Source organism: Taeniopygia guttata, chromosome 8 (genome assembly GCF_048771995.1).
Source record: "Taeniopygia guttata chromosome 8, bTaeGut7.mat, whole genome shotgun sequence".
Classification (NCBI taxonomy): Eukaryota; Metazoa; Chordata; class Aves; order Passeriformes; family Estrildidae; genus Taeniopygia; species Taeniopygia guttata.
Window position 1 is genome coordinate 5,327,751 of NC_133033.1, and position 18,551 is coordinate 5,346,301.

General features: G+C 42.5%; 1 protein-coding gene across 4 annotated transcripts in view; it reads left to right on the forward strand.

Moving 5' to 3' along the window:
* Window positions 1-18,551, forward strand: part of LRP8 (LDL receptor related protein 8) — a 169,850-nt gene that overhangs the window by 74,947 nt on the left and 76,352 nt on the right. The window contains exon 1 of one of the 4 annotated variants that reach the window (XM_072932652.1): window positions 9,243-9,334. The exons of the other annotated variants lie outside the window; for them this stretch is intronic. Coding sequence (XP_072788753.1) covers window positions 9,307-9,334 — 28 coding nt within the window. The 5' untranslated portion in view covers window positions 9,243-9,306. Of the gene's footprint in view, window positions 1-9,242; window positions 9,335-18,551 lie in introns of those variants that run through there. 4 annotated transcript variants of the gene reach the window in all.

Here is an 18,551-nt window from a genome sequence, read left to right on the forward strand (position 1 = left end):
ATGCCATAACCAGAACACTTGTTTCTCTGTGTGGAAAACATATTGTTTCTGGGGGAGAAATGCAGAACTTATAATCAAAATGTTCAATTCTTCCTAATTATACTTGGTTTTTATTTTAACTGTTGTTGTCTGTGCTGATAATTGTCAGGTGCTCTCAAAACTTGCTTCTTGAAGAGTGAGCTTTAGAGTCTTGTTGGGGAGGGTTGCTTAACCCAAACAGAAAAGTAATTCTTTGTAACCCACTGTTAGCTCTGAGTCAGTTTGTGCTTGTGGAACTGCCAGATTGACTTAAAGCTTTCTGTTGCTTCTTTTTGGGGTTTTGGCAAGGAACACGTCTGGGCACCCTGTCCTTCCTGTACAGCAGGCTGATCTTCCTGAGAAATAGACCTTGTTCTGTTCTTCTCTACAGCTGCTCTCAGCCTGACCTGCTCTGAAAACTTCCAGAGACTCTTTCACAGACCTGGTGACGTTACCCAGAGCATGGGGGGTAAAGTCAGCCTGGGTAGCCACCTCCATGTCCCTCTGTTTGGGAGTGCTGCTGCTTTTCCATGCCTGGGATTCCCCTGAGGGTTTTGGGGATGGACAGATAGCCTTGTTTTTCCAGAAAGGTACAAATACCAGAGACTGGCCACATTTGTGTCTTTTTGAAGACTTGCAGGATTCAAGGGTGCAAGTGTGTCACTGGTGTTGCCAAGGCATGTGTCAATGCTGTGGGATGTCTCCTAGCATGGGAACACCTGCTCTGCAATAAATATGAAATAAAACATAGGCTGAAGTGTCAGTGAAGGGCTTGGGCAGCTGCTGTGTCTGCCAGTTGGAGCAACGGGAGGTGTTATTTTTATGTGAATCCTAGAATGGTTTCCTGAATTTGTGTTTCTTCACACAACTTTATTTCAAACAAGACTCTTTTGATGATGGGGAGGAAAAGCAATCCTAAGTTTTGAAGTTGAGAAATTCACAAAGGATGTCTGAGCTGGATCAGTCATGATCCAGCACAAACAGCAACGGCATCATGACTTCTTTAGTACTTCTGGAATTAGTCCTCAAAACTCTTGAAGCTATGATTGCTAAAGGAAATTTTCCTGGGCCCTTTTACATACATCACTTAAATCCCCTTATATATCAGTTCAAAAGTGTGGAAAACAAATACACAAATGGTATGGGACCCTATCGAATCTTTTTAGAGAGAGGGATATATTTGAATATGGAAGCTTAACTGTTCTTTTAAGTCCCTGAATAGCTCCTAGAATATTTGTCACTGCCACCTCTTTGAATTGGAAGAGAACAATCTGTATTTTCTGAAACAGAGTGAATCTAGACTGGCACTCTTCTTTCTCTGTATCAGGAAAATATTCCAACACTATTCCAAGCAAGATGAGCACTGCAGACAAAGCCTCATCAGGATCCTTGTGAAAGCCACTCATTAACAACCTCTTGCATCTCAGGATCTCTATTATCATTGTGTTTGCACACTGCTTATTTCTCTGTGCTGAAGGACAGCAAGTAGGAAAACCCCTTTGGTTTGAGACTGAGTCTGGTCTGCAGACAGCATTACTCTGGAGGTGTTAGGAGGTGTTTCTGTCCTCATTCCTTTCAATTTCACTGTTCTTTGTGTGACCCTTTGACATCTGCATATGGCAGGAGTCTGAGACAAGACAGTGAAGGATTTGCCTGAAGGAAAGTAGACTCTGCTAAGAAAAGGAGACTCTGAACTTGGGTTATGTGCACACAGTCTCAGGGGTGAGGCTGGCTGGCTTTAGATATTATTAGTGTTGACACAGAAATGATGGTCTCTGGCTCATGGCAGAGACAATGGTCCCTGAAAAACTCGGAGACCTCTGGCACAGGGAAAAGTTTGTGCAGAAGCAAAATCTTCTGTGTGAAAATGAGGTGTTTGAGACAGTAAACAGTGTAATTCCCATGGCAGTTTCTAGGTGTCACTCTGAGAAATACATATGTTCCTAGGATAATTTTTTTTCATCTTGCTTCCTTCATGGGATACAATGATATCCCAGGTGTTAGACTTGCTCAGGTAGAGGCTCGGTGCCTCTGTGATTTTTTTCCTTCACATACCTCGGAAAGCATCCCTGAAATGTTACTCTGATGTCTCCCTGGACTTGCTGAAGTCTCAGGAATCATTTTCTCAGCTCTGAGTCAGCAGTGCCATTCTCTAACTTTTGATCTTTGTCACTTCTTTCTAAAATTCTATGACTTAGAGTTTATTTTAATCTTTCCTGCAAGAAATACTTTGTGACATTGCTAGAGTTCACTTAGGTGCAAAGTGACACTATATATTATAAGGAGAAAGAATGGCAAAAAGAATAATTGGCATGTTTGCATTGCCTGATATTTTGTCTTAGTGCTGCCCAGAGAAATAGAACTGTCTCTGCAAACAACAAAATCAGGAAATGTTTTTCTTAGTCCTTCTTCCTGATGTGTGTACCAATATTCCTGGGGGATTTATTGGCGACCAATATTTGTTGTGAGCCTACCAAAATATTTTTTATGTTGCTGTTGCTGAGGGCTTTAAAGATAATCCAGACTTCACTAATTTTCAGCCTTCTGTGCAAGGGAGGCAACTGGGAAGATGCACCCAGTGGCCATTATTCTTGCTTGGAATCCCTGGCTGGATGGTTCCCTTATGGAACCTGTCCTGGCTGTCCCTCCCAAGGCCAGCTCTTCCCCTTCACTCCCAGATGCAGCAGTGCAGCTGAGTTTGGAACCCGTTAGGCACTGCTGTATTATGCTAATGCAAGGTCTCTCCTTCTCCATAGCATCCCTATTATACAGTATCACCATCCATCAAAGTGCTGGTGGAAGGAAGCAGAATTATCTTAGGTTTGGTGCAGAAACATAGCTCAACACAGATTTAGACAATCTATTTTTTCCTTAAATTGTGTCTTGCTAGTCAGTGCTGTAACTTCTACAATAATCATTAAAGCTAAACCACAGGTTAAACTATTCCAACCATTTAATGAATTAACCTGTTCAAGGAGTATTTTCCAGACCCTTATAGCATATTAGGAAGGGCTTTGAAGTGATGATAGAGTTCTGCATATTTGAGAGAACGTACTTGCCTTGCATCAGGGCTGCATGCCTGATGGGATTTCTTGACATGGATATGAGCACAGGACTGCTACACGGGAGCACAGCTCAACTTACATTTGTGGAAGTGCACCTGCCAGAGGGGATTTGATCTATTACATCTCCTCAAATGTGGTTTTCTTTGTTTTTCACCCAAACTCTTCTTGAGTGGCATTCAGGGCTGCACCAGGTACCTCATTATTGTCCTAGAAGCATAGCTGCTTCTCAAAAAGTGGGGTTTTTTTTTAGTGTTGGAAGGAACTCTGACATCTAGACTGAAGTCCACTTGTTTTCTTCTTTTCTTCTGCAGAGTAGTGAATTTTGCTTGGAATTTTCCTTTTTCTACCAACCCAAGCAGGACTTCCTGGATTAAGGGAGACTCCATAGCAGCAGAGGAGTAGGAAGCTGTTATTGCCTGAGAGAAGAGCTGTGATTTGTGTTCTCTTTCCTTCTGAACAGTTTTAGGGACAAAAGAGCTTGATCCTAAAACAACATTCTCTGCTGGGAGTTATTCCACAGCTCCATGGAATTTTGAGTGTGAGTTAAATCCTTGTGCTGACACTTAGTATCTTCTTGTAGCATTGCATGTGGCACTGCCTTGATAGTGCAGGAAATGTCAAACCAGAGATCTGTGGAAGGGGAAGAATTCAAGGCTTTGTTTTTACTGTCTCATTTCTCACATACTTGATTTAAATATCAAAAATAGGTTCCTTTTTGCTTTAAAGGTCCTCCTGCAAAGCTGCAGGTCCCTGAACGAGCTTGAACACTTTGGTTGATAAATCAGTGAACCTCTCTGGGACTTGAGATGGAGCACGAGGCCCAAGAACTGTCAGGGAGAGGTGCCCAGGCTGGTGTCCATGAGATGTGCAGGTACTGCCTGTGCCTCAGGTGCCCAGGAACTGGGGCTTTAAAGTAAAAGCAACCCAGCTGAAGTCAGAGGCTGAAATAGCTGCTAAGATAAAGGGACAATGCACTGTGGAGAAAAAGGAAGGAGTGTTAGGGGCAAGACCACTGAAGGAGATTTAACTCCCTGAGGGATGTAATAGCAAGTCAGGTTACCAGATATGAAATTGGATTCTCTGGTAAACTTACCCTGCTGTGACTTCTCTAAAACCCCATTGCTGAGCTGTGGGGGTTTTACAAATACACCTGGTAACAGCACATATAATACATGTGTTCATTATTTATAATCTGGCAAAGTTCACATACTGCTTTTGCATGAATGGTATGGGTTGACGATTGTGTTGGAAGCTTCTGTGATGATAATTTTAAAGCTTGTACAGCAGTAAACACAAATCCTGCAGTGCTGTGTGTTTTAAAGTCCCTATTCTCAAACTGATCTGATGTTAAAGGACTGAATGTAAACAGCTGTGCAGATTTCTGTAAAGCTACACATCAATGAGGGTTGTGGCCTAAAATACTTGGGTATGTTTAACACAGTGCATTTGTCCAAAGATATGATGAAAAGTCTCTTTGCAGTGCCAAGAAAATTGTCCCACAAGCACTGGAGCGCACTCAGTCTATCATTGCCAGTTCGGTCAAGGCTGAATAGCAGCCCACAAGCCCCAGAACTGGGTAAGTGCCTCTGTAATTTGTCTTCTGACACTGCACTGCCTGCAGCTCTGCCAAGGAAATGGAAAAATGTGGAGCAAACCCTGAGCAACCCGTCACAACACAATGAATCCAGCTTCCAGAACTATTGTAACTGGGATGCTGCTCTCCCCGCACATGCCAGCAGCTACAACAAACTAAACAAAACAAAACAAAAGCAACAACCCTCCTCTTTGAAAGAAACAAGGGAGGGGGAATCACACAATTTGCTATTTTGTGAAAGTAGCATAAACATGGCAGTTTGTGCAGCAGGATTGGTAAACAAGAGGCAAGTCTAGATCCATGTGGGCTCTTTGCTTGAGGTCCCAGTTTTTATACCCCTCTGACCAGCAAGAGCTCAAGGAAGCACAGAAGATTTTCCTTTTGGTCATGCTCTGCAACATGAACTTTATTGTACATCCTGACACAGCTTAGGTGAAGTGGAGCAGGAGCTGCTCATGCAGACAGAAAATCTCCTTTGGCACCAGTAGGTGAGGTGGTGACTTCACAGGGAATTGGCTATTCTGTGTTATTGTCAGAAGTATGAAGTGAAGGGAACTCAGCAAGAGGCTGTTTTTGAAGCTGAGGACCCTCAGAGTTTGGATGCAGTACAATTGCTTGCTTTGCTTTGTGTCGTGGACACGTAGGGTCACGCCAGGGATCTCCTGAATCACCAGGGTGCTTTGAGAGACAATGCAGCTTTCTGATCATGCCAGTATATAATGTCCAAAATCTTTTCCTGTTTGTGCCATGTTTCCTCTTTATTTTTTCCTTTTCTTTTCAGACATGTTATTAAATGCAGTACTTTTTATTCATATAAAGTAGATTTTTTCTTCTGATAAATATATTCTTCAAACAGAACTTAATGGCAGAAATTTCCTGAGCAAAAATAAACCACATCTCTGGGTTGAAGCTGTGCTAGTGAGAAAACATAACTCTTTTCATCTTCAAAGCACTGTGCAAACTTGAAATAATGGATTTTTTTTTTTTTTAAATCAAGCCTCTGAAGTATGTATTCATGTTCCAGATGAAAGATGGGAACCAAAAAGAGAGGTTAAGTTAAAGTTGTTTGGATCAGAGCCAGCTTTGCATACTCTCTGGTCTGCTTGGACCTATGGAATAGGGGATTCATGATTATTGACACTTCTGTCAGTCCTCAGTAATAGAATATCCTGAGTTAGAAGGGAGTCACAAGGATCATCAGTCCAGCTCTGCACAGATACCCCAACAATCCCACCTTGTGCCTAGGAGCACAAACTGTCCAAATGCTTCTGGAGTTCTGGCAGCCTTGGGGCTGTGCCCATTCCCTGGGGAGCTTGGTCAGTGCCCCACCACCCTCTGGGGGAAGAACCTTTCCTGATATCCAACCTAAACCTCTCCTGACACAGCTTCATGTCATTCCCCCAGGTCCTGACCCTGGGCACTGGAGAGGAGAGATCAGTGTCTGCCCTTCCACTTCTCCTTGTGCGGAAGCTGTAGAAATTATTTGGATGCAATAAAACTTACTGAAGTTAGTGGAGATTCACTAGGACTAAATTTGTTTAGCCTTTTTCAAGTGCCAAGGAACACGACCACTGAGCAAACAGTCCTCATTTATTACCTACTTTGAATAATTAAGATGAGAAACTTTCTGCCTATTGGAAAGAAAATGAAACACAAAAGTTTCAGTGTGCTTCATGCTGCAGCCCAGGGCAATCTGCACACTCACCCCAACACACCCAGAATTTCATTATGGGATTTTTCTTTTTTTGTTGTTATTTCACTGGGTAATGTTTTTATTGCTTTGGTATGAGATGCTGTGCTGTCCTTCTCTACAGCAAAGATATGAATGTGGCCTTGGTGCTACACTAATGACCAATTTACTGATTTACAAGCACAGACCAGTGCACATGATCTGTTGTAACAGTACAAGAACTTGTAATTGATATTAGTACTTGGCAGAACATGGAAGTCCAACCATCCCTCATATCAGTCCCTGCAGCCACTGCTGGCAGTATCCATCCATTGCTCCCAGTACCCTGTGAGTTAGCAGGAGCAGTTCAGAAAATGTTTTTAATGAATGTGTTAAACAGATGAGAATGTTCTTAGGAGTGGATTAAACATATTTGGCTTTGCCACTGGTATTAACTGTTCACAGGAAGTGTTTCTAGGACAAGGACTTCTTACTGGTGTTAAAAAATAAAGGGTGTTTGGAGTTTTCAGGCTCTGCAGAAATCTCAGCAATACCTTTAGGAATGTATGTGTGATATTGCAATGCGATGAGTTTATGACATCCTGGCAGCTGTTAGGGTGGCTCAGCATGTTGTGATGATAAAGTCTGTTTATTCTAAGCATGGTAACACAAGCAGCATTGTAACTTAATGATTTAGTTTATTTCCTAGCTCATTCTTATAATGTTACAAGGCAAATAAGAAGGAAATAGAAAATTAGGATGAGATCTGGGATCTCTGAAGTGAAAGATTTTGAGTCCAAAATGTTATGCAGATGCCAGGCAAGTACTTTTGAACCAAATGAAAAAAAAAAAGTTGATTTATAGAAGCAACTGTTGTTTGTACACAGGTCACCAAAGGAGCACGTTATGGAAATTGGCAATAAATTAAGATGAACTGAAGGCAGGAGATGGGATGGAAGAATGAGCCCACCAGAGTAATTCAAGCACAACTCAGTTGAAAGGTCAAGTTATTGAGTGGTAGCTACTGTTCCCATGAGATCAGGATAGGGGAAGGCAGCCAGATGCTTCCCAGATCCTGTTTTATTGTCAGGAAGACTTTACTTACAAGTAGGATTTCCATCTGCAACATGCAATGGATGTCAGGGAGTTCAGAATGCACCCCATGGTCTGAAACTGCCTTCAGGCATTCCTTGTTTTCATACAGCACTGCCCACAGCTGCAGCTGGGCTTGGCAGTCATTGCCCACAGAGCTGGACCAGGAACATCCACTGACAGGAGCAAGGGAAGAGGAAGCACTGCCCCCAGTCTCCCTGGGCTCCCCAGGTTTCCTGTGAAATCTGATTTCCCTGGCTCTGGAATACCTGCTGCCATAGGCTGAGGCTCATGGCAGCTCTTTGTGGAAGCCATCTGTGTCCTTGGGTTCAGCTGTGCTGTTCAAACCAGGCTGTTCTCTGCCTTTGAGGCCACAGCAAAGCTTCCCATGGCATGTAAGGAAGGCTGAGTGCTCCTGCCTGCTCAGTCCTGCCTTGTTTTGTGTGCAGCTGCTTGAGTGAGTTTGGAGAGCTCCAAGAGGAGCCCAGGTTTCCATTCTTCAGAGCATGACACTGTAGAAGTGGTGGGATGTGGCTCAAGGTGTGGGAGCTGAGGGATAGCAGGAAGGCTCCCACATAGCATTTCTTGTGCATCTTTTGGTCATGAGATTGCACTTCTGTCCACTCAATCTTTGCATTAATAAGCATTAATAGGTACCTGAGCATTATAAACAGGGACCACATTTGGATAAGACATTGTCTGGAAAGCGTAATCATTTCTATTTGTTTTGGTTAAATTCAACATCTGATTTGCCATGCTGCTTTCTGCTGTGTTTTGAATGATATCTTTCAGACCTACCAGGAATGAACTAGTTGCTAATCTTCAAAGGAAGTCTTTAAAAAAATAAATTGCTTTAGGAAATGCTGTTAAACATTGTTTATGTGTCTCTGTTTTTCTCATCTTTTCCCTTGGACAAAAATCAATATTCCTTCCTACTGGTAAGAGGATCTAAAGCTACAGCAGGTGTTGGCTCTCCAGCACATACAGACGAAGAAAGAAAAAGAACTGACTATTTGGAATTATCTTTTCTCAGAATTTCAGAGGAATGTGGTATTATTCTATATTCATAAGTTGTTTGATGCTTTGCTTTGTCCTCTCATAAATAGATTAGAAGCAGCTGAATTTCTTGTGCAGGTATACTGTGTGATGCACACATATTTAAGCAACACCAGTTATTTTAGAACTAAATTAGAAATATTGAGACAATACCTTATTTAGCATATGTGCTAAATATATTTAGCATATGTGCTCTTCTGTGTCTGACTTTGAACTGTTGTCCTTGACATGGAATATATAACAGTTCCCTGGCTACCATCCCTGGCTGCCCAGCACTGTGGGAGGGCCTGGAGCAAGCGGGTGATCCCTAAAAGGTTTTAATAATGTATGAATGGAATTAAAGTAAATGTGGGTAAAATTTTGACCTTTTAAATCTGCAAAATTACAGACAGAGGCATCCTGGGAGAGGGGTTTGATATATAGGTGCCCTGGGGGCAGGGAGAGAGCACTGTCACTGTGTGGGTGTGATGTTACCATGCTCTTGACTTAGTGCCTTGTCACAAGAGAGCCTGGAGAGCCCCACGGTGTGGGGATGGTGGCTCCTGGGTGGGGATGGCGGCTCTCCTGCTCCTGTGCAGCCCCACAGAGCCTTTGGTTGGTATGTGGGGCTGCCCAGAGTGGCTGTGGCTGCTGGCAGAGGGAGCAGCTTGGAGATCTCTGGGATGTGGCTGCTCCAGAGGAGGTTTGTCCCTGCAGAGAGAGGATTTTCTATCCTGCAAATTACACGAGCCCTGGCAGGGGTTGTGGGCTGCTCTGCGTGTGTTCACAAGCTTGTCCTATTCTGCTGGGATTTCTTCCTGGGGACACCTGAGATGCAGAAAAGAAAGAAAACCATATGGGGTAAGACAGTCACAGACTGAGGGTTTGGATGAATGGGTTGCATCCTAGATGTCACTGATTTAGGGCTCTGCTGTGCCCTTGGAAGGTTAGAGGTTGGTTTTCATTTTTTGTTTATTTTTCCCTTCTCTTCCATGGTTATAAAATACTTTATTGACTTTTTAAAATATGATCACGAAAGTTTAGGCTAATGAAAGGACTAAGCTATAATCTAAAGCTTCATCCTGGCAGTCTCTTTGCTGCATGAATAAAGACCCAGCAATGTGGTAAGTTGTACAGTAAAATCACACTAAGAAATAGCAATGAAAACAACTAATAAAAACTGATATAAACCTCTAGTTTTAAGAATTAATTCAAATAGAGCAGAAAACAATACATAATTTTCAAGGTGCTGATTGGAAAGGGGTGGAAATATCACTGCAGGCTTATAATTTTGTGTTCACATAAATCAAATTTAAGTAGTCTCCTATTGCTGACTATGAAAAAACTATTCCAAATTTTAATTTTGTTACATGTGTTTCTTGTGAATGGTTTTATTAGTTTTTAGATAATATCAAATCTCTAAGGACAGGCCTGAAGCTGGAATAATTGTAGATTTTCTCTTGCTCTGCTATTTAATCTGATCTCAAAGCAGAAGTGCTGGTCCAGATAAAAATGGTCTTTGACTACAAGAATCACAGCAGGAGTCTTATGACTGTCTGCTTTGTTTCTTGTTTCAGTGCAGTTAAAACACAGAAGAGACCAGATTTTGTTCTCCTGTTCTCCGTTTGAGTTTACATAAATTCAGATTAACCCCTTAGGAAAGCTCTTCAAGGCTGTGTTTGGAGGCACAGCATGATTTGGGGAAGCAGGAGGTTTTTGGCTTCTGGCTTGGCTTTTGATCAGTGAGGATTTCCTGAAAGGAAATAATATTGAACAGTGCTCTCCAAGCAGCCAGTAGCCATCATAAATTATGGTTTTAATATTAGTGACTGGTCTTCATTGGCCTTGGAGGACTTGTGGAGAGGATAGTGAGGGCTTGATCTCTGTCAGGAGCCTGTGATTGAATTGACTTAGCAAAGGACTTGATGTTTTCACAGAAAACTTGCATAAGCAAAGCTTCTTAGCAACTATTTATAAATTCATCTGTCTCCAAAGGAACTTTGTACCCTTGTGCATAGTGCATCTGGCATTAGGGGAGAGTCAGATTTAGTCTTCAGGAGACTGCCAGCAGCCCAGTTCATCTCTGCTGTACGGGACATGCTGGCAGTCCTTCATTTGGGTTTGGGCACTTTGAGTGTTGTAGCCTTAGCCCTGTGCCTTGGCCCTTCTTTCTGTGCAGCCTGCTGGGCTGAGGAGCCCCTGTGCTGCAAATGCCAGGAGGACACCCCTGACAGGGTCTGACTTAGCTGCAGGACCCAGAAGGTGTGGTTCCCTGCAGTCCTCCCAGGCTTTGTGTGCATTTGCCACATTTCTCCTTGACAAAACAACTATTCCAGTGTCAGCAGGGCTTGACAGAGTTCCTTCCATGGCAGGGGAAAAAATATCAGTGTAAGGCAGCTCCATTACATAACAAAGGTTATCTGGAGACACAGATACTCTGAAAGTCTCCTCTGTTCTTTTCTATTTCTGGGGACAATCAGCTTATTCTCATTTTAAGAGCTTACTATCAGTTCTGACCCATTTAAAATTCACCTGCCAATTGAATTGTATGACAGGACCTGGCTGACCCAGGAAAAAAGGGAAACGTTCATATCTTTTAATGAACTGCCACAGACCAAGAGCTGAGAAGAAAAAAGGGAAAGAATAGAGTCAGCTCTATGAGAAACAAAACTTTTTTTCACAAGGCAGGGAACAGGAATTTTCTTACTAAATTATTGTAAGTGGCTTTGCTCTGTTATCTGTTAGCAGCTTCACATCCTTGAATCATTTATTCTTTCACAAGAAAGGAAGTTTGCAAGTGGGTGTTTCTCTGTGTCTAGGCCCCATCCCTTTTCTAATGATTATTCTGCCAGCCTGCTCCTCCCTTTCAGCCCTCTCCCAAGAGAGAGCCGAGGGCAGAGGATGGCCAGTCTGTGTCCTGGTTGCTTGTGCGTGACACAGGAGTGACTCTGGCATCAGCAGGGAAGTGCTGGCCAGTGGCTGTAGTTCCAAGGATCAGGACTGTTAAATGTATGGCCCTTTGGAGAGACATCTGCTGTCTAAATTCCACGTCTGCATTTTCCCCATATTTAATGTTGGTTGGGTTCTTTGTTTGCTTTTTGGGGTGATGGTGATTGGTTTTCGATATCTGTACTTATTAATAATTAATTTCATTATAATTGCCACATGCATGTCCAGGATACCTGTTAGGTCATTACCTGACCTGGGACTGAGCTGCTGGGGACTTGGCAGTGGGTTTAACATAATTGTTTTGCTTTTTCTTTTGCCTATAACAGCTAAGGAAAAGTGAACACCATCAAAGCCAGTGTGAAGTTATTCCCCCATGCCTCCCCAGTGTAGGTGAACTATTCCCTTGATGCTCCTCTACAAATTCTCTTTCCTTTCCCAGAGGCAACTAATGGAAAAAATGTGCACAGAGACAGCAAATGGAAAAGTGATACCACTGAGAAAAGATACCGGGATTGAGGTTCCCAATGCCAAGTACTGTAGGACAGAGTCATTAGAACAGCATCATTTCTGACAGTAGTAATTTGAGGTTCTTTGCTACTTCAGGCTTCCTGAGGGATTGGGGTCTTTTTATTCCTGTTTTCTGCTTTTGGAGAGACAAGCAGTTGGTAATGGATGGATGACGTGAACCAGATCACACAACTTCTCCTTAAGGGCTGTTGATTGCAGCTGTCACATGGTAGGGAGTGGTGAAGAACTTTCTGTGCCCTTTTTTATATTTCTTTTTCAGAATGAAGATTTTAATTGATTCTGTTAAATTTCACAATTTCTTACCAGTTTGATGGATTTGCACATCAATTCTAATTGGTACTAAAGTTGATCACGCTCTTCCTGCTGGCTTACAAGCAGGGCCAGTCACAGCTCTATCCCACTTCCAGGGGCTTAAAAGTGCCTTTGGTTTGTGCATGTGCAGCATCTTCCTCCCAAGGTGTGAAGCAGCATGTCCTGGAAAAATCCTGCCTTCTCCCATCTCAAAACAATCAGAGAAACCTTTAGGGAATGGCTGGTAAGCAGGGAGGGTTTTTAATGCACAGGCATGAAGAGGGTTCTCTTGATTTTTTAAAATAAGCTCTTCTTGGATTTCATATGTTGCTCCTGGCTGGGCAAGGAAAGGTCTGATAATGGGAGGTTGTATCCCACATCAACTTCTGTGGAATGATCAATGTCTGAAGTGATTATGGCTGCACAGAGTCACACTGGGCAAAAGCCTGGTCATAGAGATTTTCCAACAGATTCTCATTCTCCTGCCTGGTTTTACCATGCAGGAGAATGAGACTTTATTTATAAGCTGCACTTTATGAATCTGGCAGGAAGGACTTCACCTTAGCAAAAGGAAAGATGGAATAAAGTGGTCAGACTCACATTGCCTTGCTTTTTGGCTCTGTGCACTTGATACCTTAATCAGCAAATCTTGTAGCCAAGTACTTGATAAAGCATCGCTGTAAGGGGGAAAATCAGCAATTTCTAAGCAGCCATGTGAGTTATGGACAGCAGGACTTCCCTGCTGGCTTTCATTTGTGTGGGAGATCTGCAAAGCTGCTTGAGGGTCCAGACCTCCTGTCAAGGATCTTTCAAGAGTCTTGCTGCAGGAATATGGAGCCTAATAATACATTTTTAATTTTTCTTATATCTAACATAACAAATAAGAACTTAAGTGGCTGTTAATGCTCTGGTAGCCGAGTGGTTGATTTCACTGTCATTCTCATTGCCCCACTGCTTGCTCTTGAGGGATCCATTTTAAGGCGCTACCCCCAAAATGCAGGGCTTTGGGAGTTTTGTTGTGGGTTTTTTTGTTTGGTGTTTTTTTTTGTTTGTTTGTTTTTTGTTTGTTTGTTTTTGTTACAGTTTTCATGAAGATAGGACAGCTGGAGAAGAGGGAATTTGGTTGGAACGCCCCTGGCTCTTGCCAGGTGAAGTTACCTCCTGATGGAATTGTAAAACCGAGTGCCCCACTGGTTTCCTCCTGAAGAACTAGCTGTAAAGTGTTCAGGACTTTCCAGTGAAAAATTTCTAAAGGATAAAATACTACTTTATGTTATACAGCTAATGGGGACTGCAGCTTTTGCTGTTTCCCATCCCTTCCTTATTCTCAGGTTTTAGTCTCTGAGCTTGTCACACATCTAAAATTTTTAGTTCTGTTGCCTGTATCCTTACAGTTACTCTTGCTGAAGCTATTTGCTGATGTAATTTTTCAGGGCAGTAACATAAATACTGCTGTGCTCAGTTTATCAGCATTTTTTCAAAACAATTTGTACATCCAGAGCATTTCTTTAACACTGAGTTTTAAAAATGCCTCACACATCAGTGCCAAAGGCAAAAAAAGGTATATTTCTTTCTCTTTTTTTCTTTTTTCCTTTTCTTTTTTTTTTTTTTTTTTTTTTTAATGCAGCTGTTAGCAATAAAGAAAATGCAATGCACAGCTCCAGGGTTGTTTATAACCGGCGTCTCTTGGCACCCAAAGCTGCCTGGCTTTCTTACATGTAAAGTTTTGCCCCAGCATCAGGCCTAATTTATAGCTGATATCCAGGACAAGGAGAAGTCAAAGAAAAAGTGATGTTTCCTAGGGAATGAGAAGCCCTTGCCTGGTACTCATGAATTACAAGGCTGAACTTTTTAATGTGTCTCTCCTCCTCCTTTTGCTTGGTTTTGTTGCTGCCTCCAGTAACATTTTTCCTGACTATAGTACCATTGACTCCTGTGATAGTTTAATAGTTTCTGCTGTTTACACAGTTGTCAGTGAAATTGTTGTGATTTAAATTTGCATGCAGAGTTGGTAAGTGCTCAGAGTTGATGGTGCTACCCCTAAGGTAATTTGTATTCTGGGTGCTGGAGTTGTCCTGGTAACACTTAAGTGACTGGAAACCATTTGCAGAGGGGAAGTTTAATTCTGATATTGCTCACTGGTCCCAGTCCTGGGGATCCAATCCAGGTTGGGTGATGTTCGATAGTGACAAAACTTTCTAACTTTACTTTGTGGCCAGGGCCTTTATAGGGTCTTACCTGTGCTGCTGTATAGGAAAGACTTTAGAGGAACACATGAAAATTATTCCTCTGCTTGTACCTTCATTTCTGACATACTGAGCTGGAGGATGCTGTTCCTTCTGCTGGAGGCTGAATTCTTATCTCTGAAATTCAGTTTTCAGTTCTGATACTACTTTTGGATTTCTGGAGGGTACTGATTAGCAGGGGCTGCAGGTCACTTGCTGCACTGCCAGTATCTGTGATGTAACAGACCTAAAAGATAAAAAAGTTAATTAAAAAAACTCAGCCTATTGCTATAAAATTGTACATACAGATTAATGCTTTTAGTGTATGTTAATGATGGGGACCCAGAAAATTACTAGAGTATTGCAAGTTTAGCACTCCATACTCTAGTAGCCAGGCATTTAGAGACTCCTGTTTTGAATGGTCTGAAGTCATATTGATTATTTTTTTATTGCTGAAAGGTGTCTGGTATTTCATTCTGGCTGCCCTGGAGAGAAAGAATTGGTACTTTCATCACCTACAGGGACCCAGTACAGAAAAGCAAGAAAGCATAATAAAACAGTCATCTGAGAGACATTTTCATGGTCACTATCTCCTATAAATCCATTCATAGCTCTTCTTATGAAAATCACAGTGACAAAAGACTTAATCAGGAGACAAATGTTGATACAATGTCTTGAGTTTCAGGGTTTTCTTGCAGAAAAAAATACATCTTCTGTACTACATTTAAATCTGGATTTAAATAATACTAGTGCATTACTGCAATACGTCTTGGTGAAAGAGGCTTTTAGAGCTAATCTGAATTGGAGTAGCTACAGTGACTTCAGAGCAGACAAGCAATTTCTCACACCAGCTGAGGGCATGGTGCACGTTGGGTATTTGGAATTACAGACTGAAATCTGTGGAACTGTTTCTGCATCATGCAAGAAATGCTTTCTCCACTTCTTGCTTTCCTTCCTTTTGTGATTGAACCACAGGAGAATAAAGCCAAAGTCCACTTTTGTATTGCTGGAAGAAAGATTAAGTCTTTGGTAGTTACTTATTTTAATAGAGTCTTCTCCTTTTTATATATCTGGAGGTTTCCATAGGTTTTACATAGATTAATCACTTGAAAAAAATGGTAAGAAACAAATGGGATGGGGGAGAAGTACTAATCATTGGGATAATTATATCTATGGATGTCTTTGGCTTATGGTACTTTTTCTTTCAGTAGTGTTCATGTGGGACTCCATAAGCAGTAAAAAGTTCACTGTTCCATAAAAATTTATGTTCCCTTTATTCTCGTAAAACACAAGTAATCACAGAATAGTTTGGCTTGAAAGAGACCTTTAAAGGTCATCTAGTCCAACCCCCCTGCCATGGGCAGGGATATCTTCAGTTAGATTAGGTTGCTCAGCTTCCTGTCCAACCTGACTTTGAATGTTTGCAGGGATGGGGCATTCACCATTTCTCTGGGCAACTTGTGCCAGTGTTTTGCAATTATGTTAAAAAAAAAAAAAAATCTTCTTTATATCCTTCTCTATTCCTAATATCTTATATACTATTTTTTAGACTTGTATCTAAGTGCACATTCCTTTGGATGCAGCCCAGGACAGGTTTGGTTTCTGGGCTGTGAGTGCACATCTCCAGGTTGTGTCTGGCCCCACATCCACCAGCAGCCCCAAATCCTTGACAAGGCTGTTTTCAATCCTTCTCAAATACCTTTGGAAATCAGTTCAAAGACACGCTTTGTTATGCTTGTCAGTCACACTTTGTAAGGTTGTTTTAAGATGCTTTTTTTCTTGCAGAGTCACGGGAATTGCTGATGAGTGTGATTGTTTAATAATGGAGTAAAAAGAAAAACTCCTTCTGAAAGCAGAGAAATTTGTCTGCAGCTGATGCTGTGGTACAGTGACATAAGGATTGCCTATTAAACTACATCTTCTCTGGGTTTGCTTTGGGTTCATTTCCCCACAGAGCACTAACGGATGGAATGCTGCATAGGGCCAAAGGCAGGATGCTCCATCCACATGCCTTTGTTGCATTTGGCTGGAAGAGGCTTGGTTTCTTAAATCAGGGGAAAACTCAATTCATCAACATCTCCTTGCACAAAGGGGAAGGGCTGTTTGTGTTTAAAGGCAGCAGGCAAATTGGTTTCTCTTTGTCTTGGCCTTCCTGTGCTGTTGCCTTGCTGCTCCTCTATCTCCAGTGAGACTCACAGGTCCTTTGTTGCCTCCTGCTCATTTCCATGGCAGCCGATCCTGGTGTGGCAGGCCCAGGCCAGAGAACCCCGCGTGGATGAGCCGACTGTGGGAGCAGGGAGAGCAGGAGCAAGAATGGAGCCTGTCACTAGGACTGGCTGTACGTAATTGCGTAAATTCCATCAAGTGCATCCCATGGTTTCAAGCCCCTGGAAGCTGTAAATAATGTCTTTTAATTAATGGGTTGCCAGGAGCTTTAAAGAAAATCAGATTGGACTGAGGGCTGCAGAATTCAGCAGCTGTGGTGGCTGGAGCATACGAGCACTTTGACTAACTGCTGGTTGTTCATTTCATTTTAATTAAATGACTTGCAGAGCTGAAAGCTCCTGCCGTCCTCACCTGTGTGCTGTTGAAATCCATGATGTGTGGAGCTGGGGAATTGGGCAATACTGGTTGACAATAGCAGGGGAGAGACTTTGTGTGAAGACTGTGCAGGGCTGTTAACTTCAAAGCCACGCAAACCACAGTGTTTCCTGTATTGCGTTTCTTTGTGTGATCCTTGTGCTTTGGGTTTTGGGTTTTCTGCATGTGCAGTGTGATTGGTGGTGACCAGGAAGCCTCTCATTTCCATCCTGTGTTAGCCGAGCTTTTGGGCTGGCAGTGAGAAAGGAGCAGTTGCTCTTTGCAAACGTGTCAAGTCCTGCGGAATGACGTGTGCTGTACGTGTGATTCATGTAGCATTTGGTAACACACTGAGCTGCAGAAATGAGCAGAATGAGCTGTGTATGGGCCACTGAAGGGGCATTTTTAATGCCTTTTCCTGTCAGTATCTCCCAGCACATCCAGGGTTAGGGACTGACTGTCTGCCTCGTTTTCTGTCAGTGTGCTCTGAGATTGGTAATGGTGCTACCCCTGTGGTGGAGAGGAGGTGTCAAACATGGAGCTATGCCGGTGGAAGTGGGAGCACAAGGGTACCTCAGATGGATAGATAAAAGGGGATTGTCAGTCCCTGGTGGGGTCCAGTTTACCAACAATCTGCCTGCTGCTCTGCCGACCTTGGATCACAGCAACTGGAGAGTAAGGGGAAATGTGCCCACTAAAAATGTTGACATGGTTCCACCATCTGCTTCTACTGTATTAACTTTCCTGACTAATTGCATGTGTGATGCTGTGCCACATGGTAGCTTTGTTCTTTACATCAAAAGACAAAGCTTCTTTGTGTTTCCTGTGGACCTTTGAACCACATTTGCCATTGAAGGCCTTGTCAGTGTGACATAGTAGCTGTTGATGTCTTCTTGCCTTGATGATTAGAGAGCTCCAAATAAGTGATCTTGGTCATACTTGTTAATAGGTTAAAGGCTATGGTTGCATGCATCATAATTTCCATGTTGTGCCTATTCAATTCCCATCCCCAGGGTACAAGTATTTAATATTGCAATGCACAAAAGCATTTGACATCACATGGTGATGGGTGAAGAGGTTTGTGCTTGAATGGGGAGCTGCATGACCGATGCCCAACTCCTAACCTGAGCACTTGCCTTAATGCAGTGCAGGAGCCCCTCTGCTCGTGCTTGCTGGCAGAATATTAACAGACATTTGTTTGGCGCTGTTCCGCCGCAACAGACTTGGATCAGAGGATGAACCTGCTGTTCAGTCTGAAACGATGCTGCCTTTGGAGACGGGCTTGAAAATGCTTTTGTGTGCGATCCCTCCCAATTCCCAGGGCTCTGATTCAGTGGTCTTATAAAGCAAGATTCCTGGCCAATTAGTTCTTGGATGCAATGAATGTCTTCTTTACAGAGCTGTAGAAAAGGTGTCTTCACAGGTGCATGCACAGGGACATCTGTGGCATGGTTTGTCTAAAGATCATTAACAACCAGGCTCTTTTTTTTTTTTTAATTATCTTG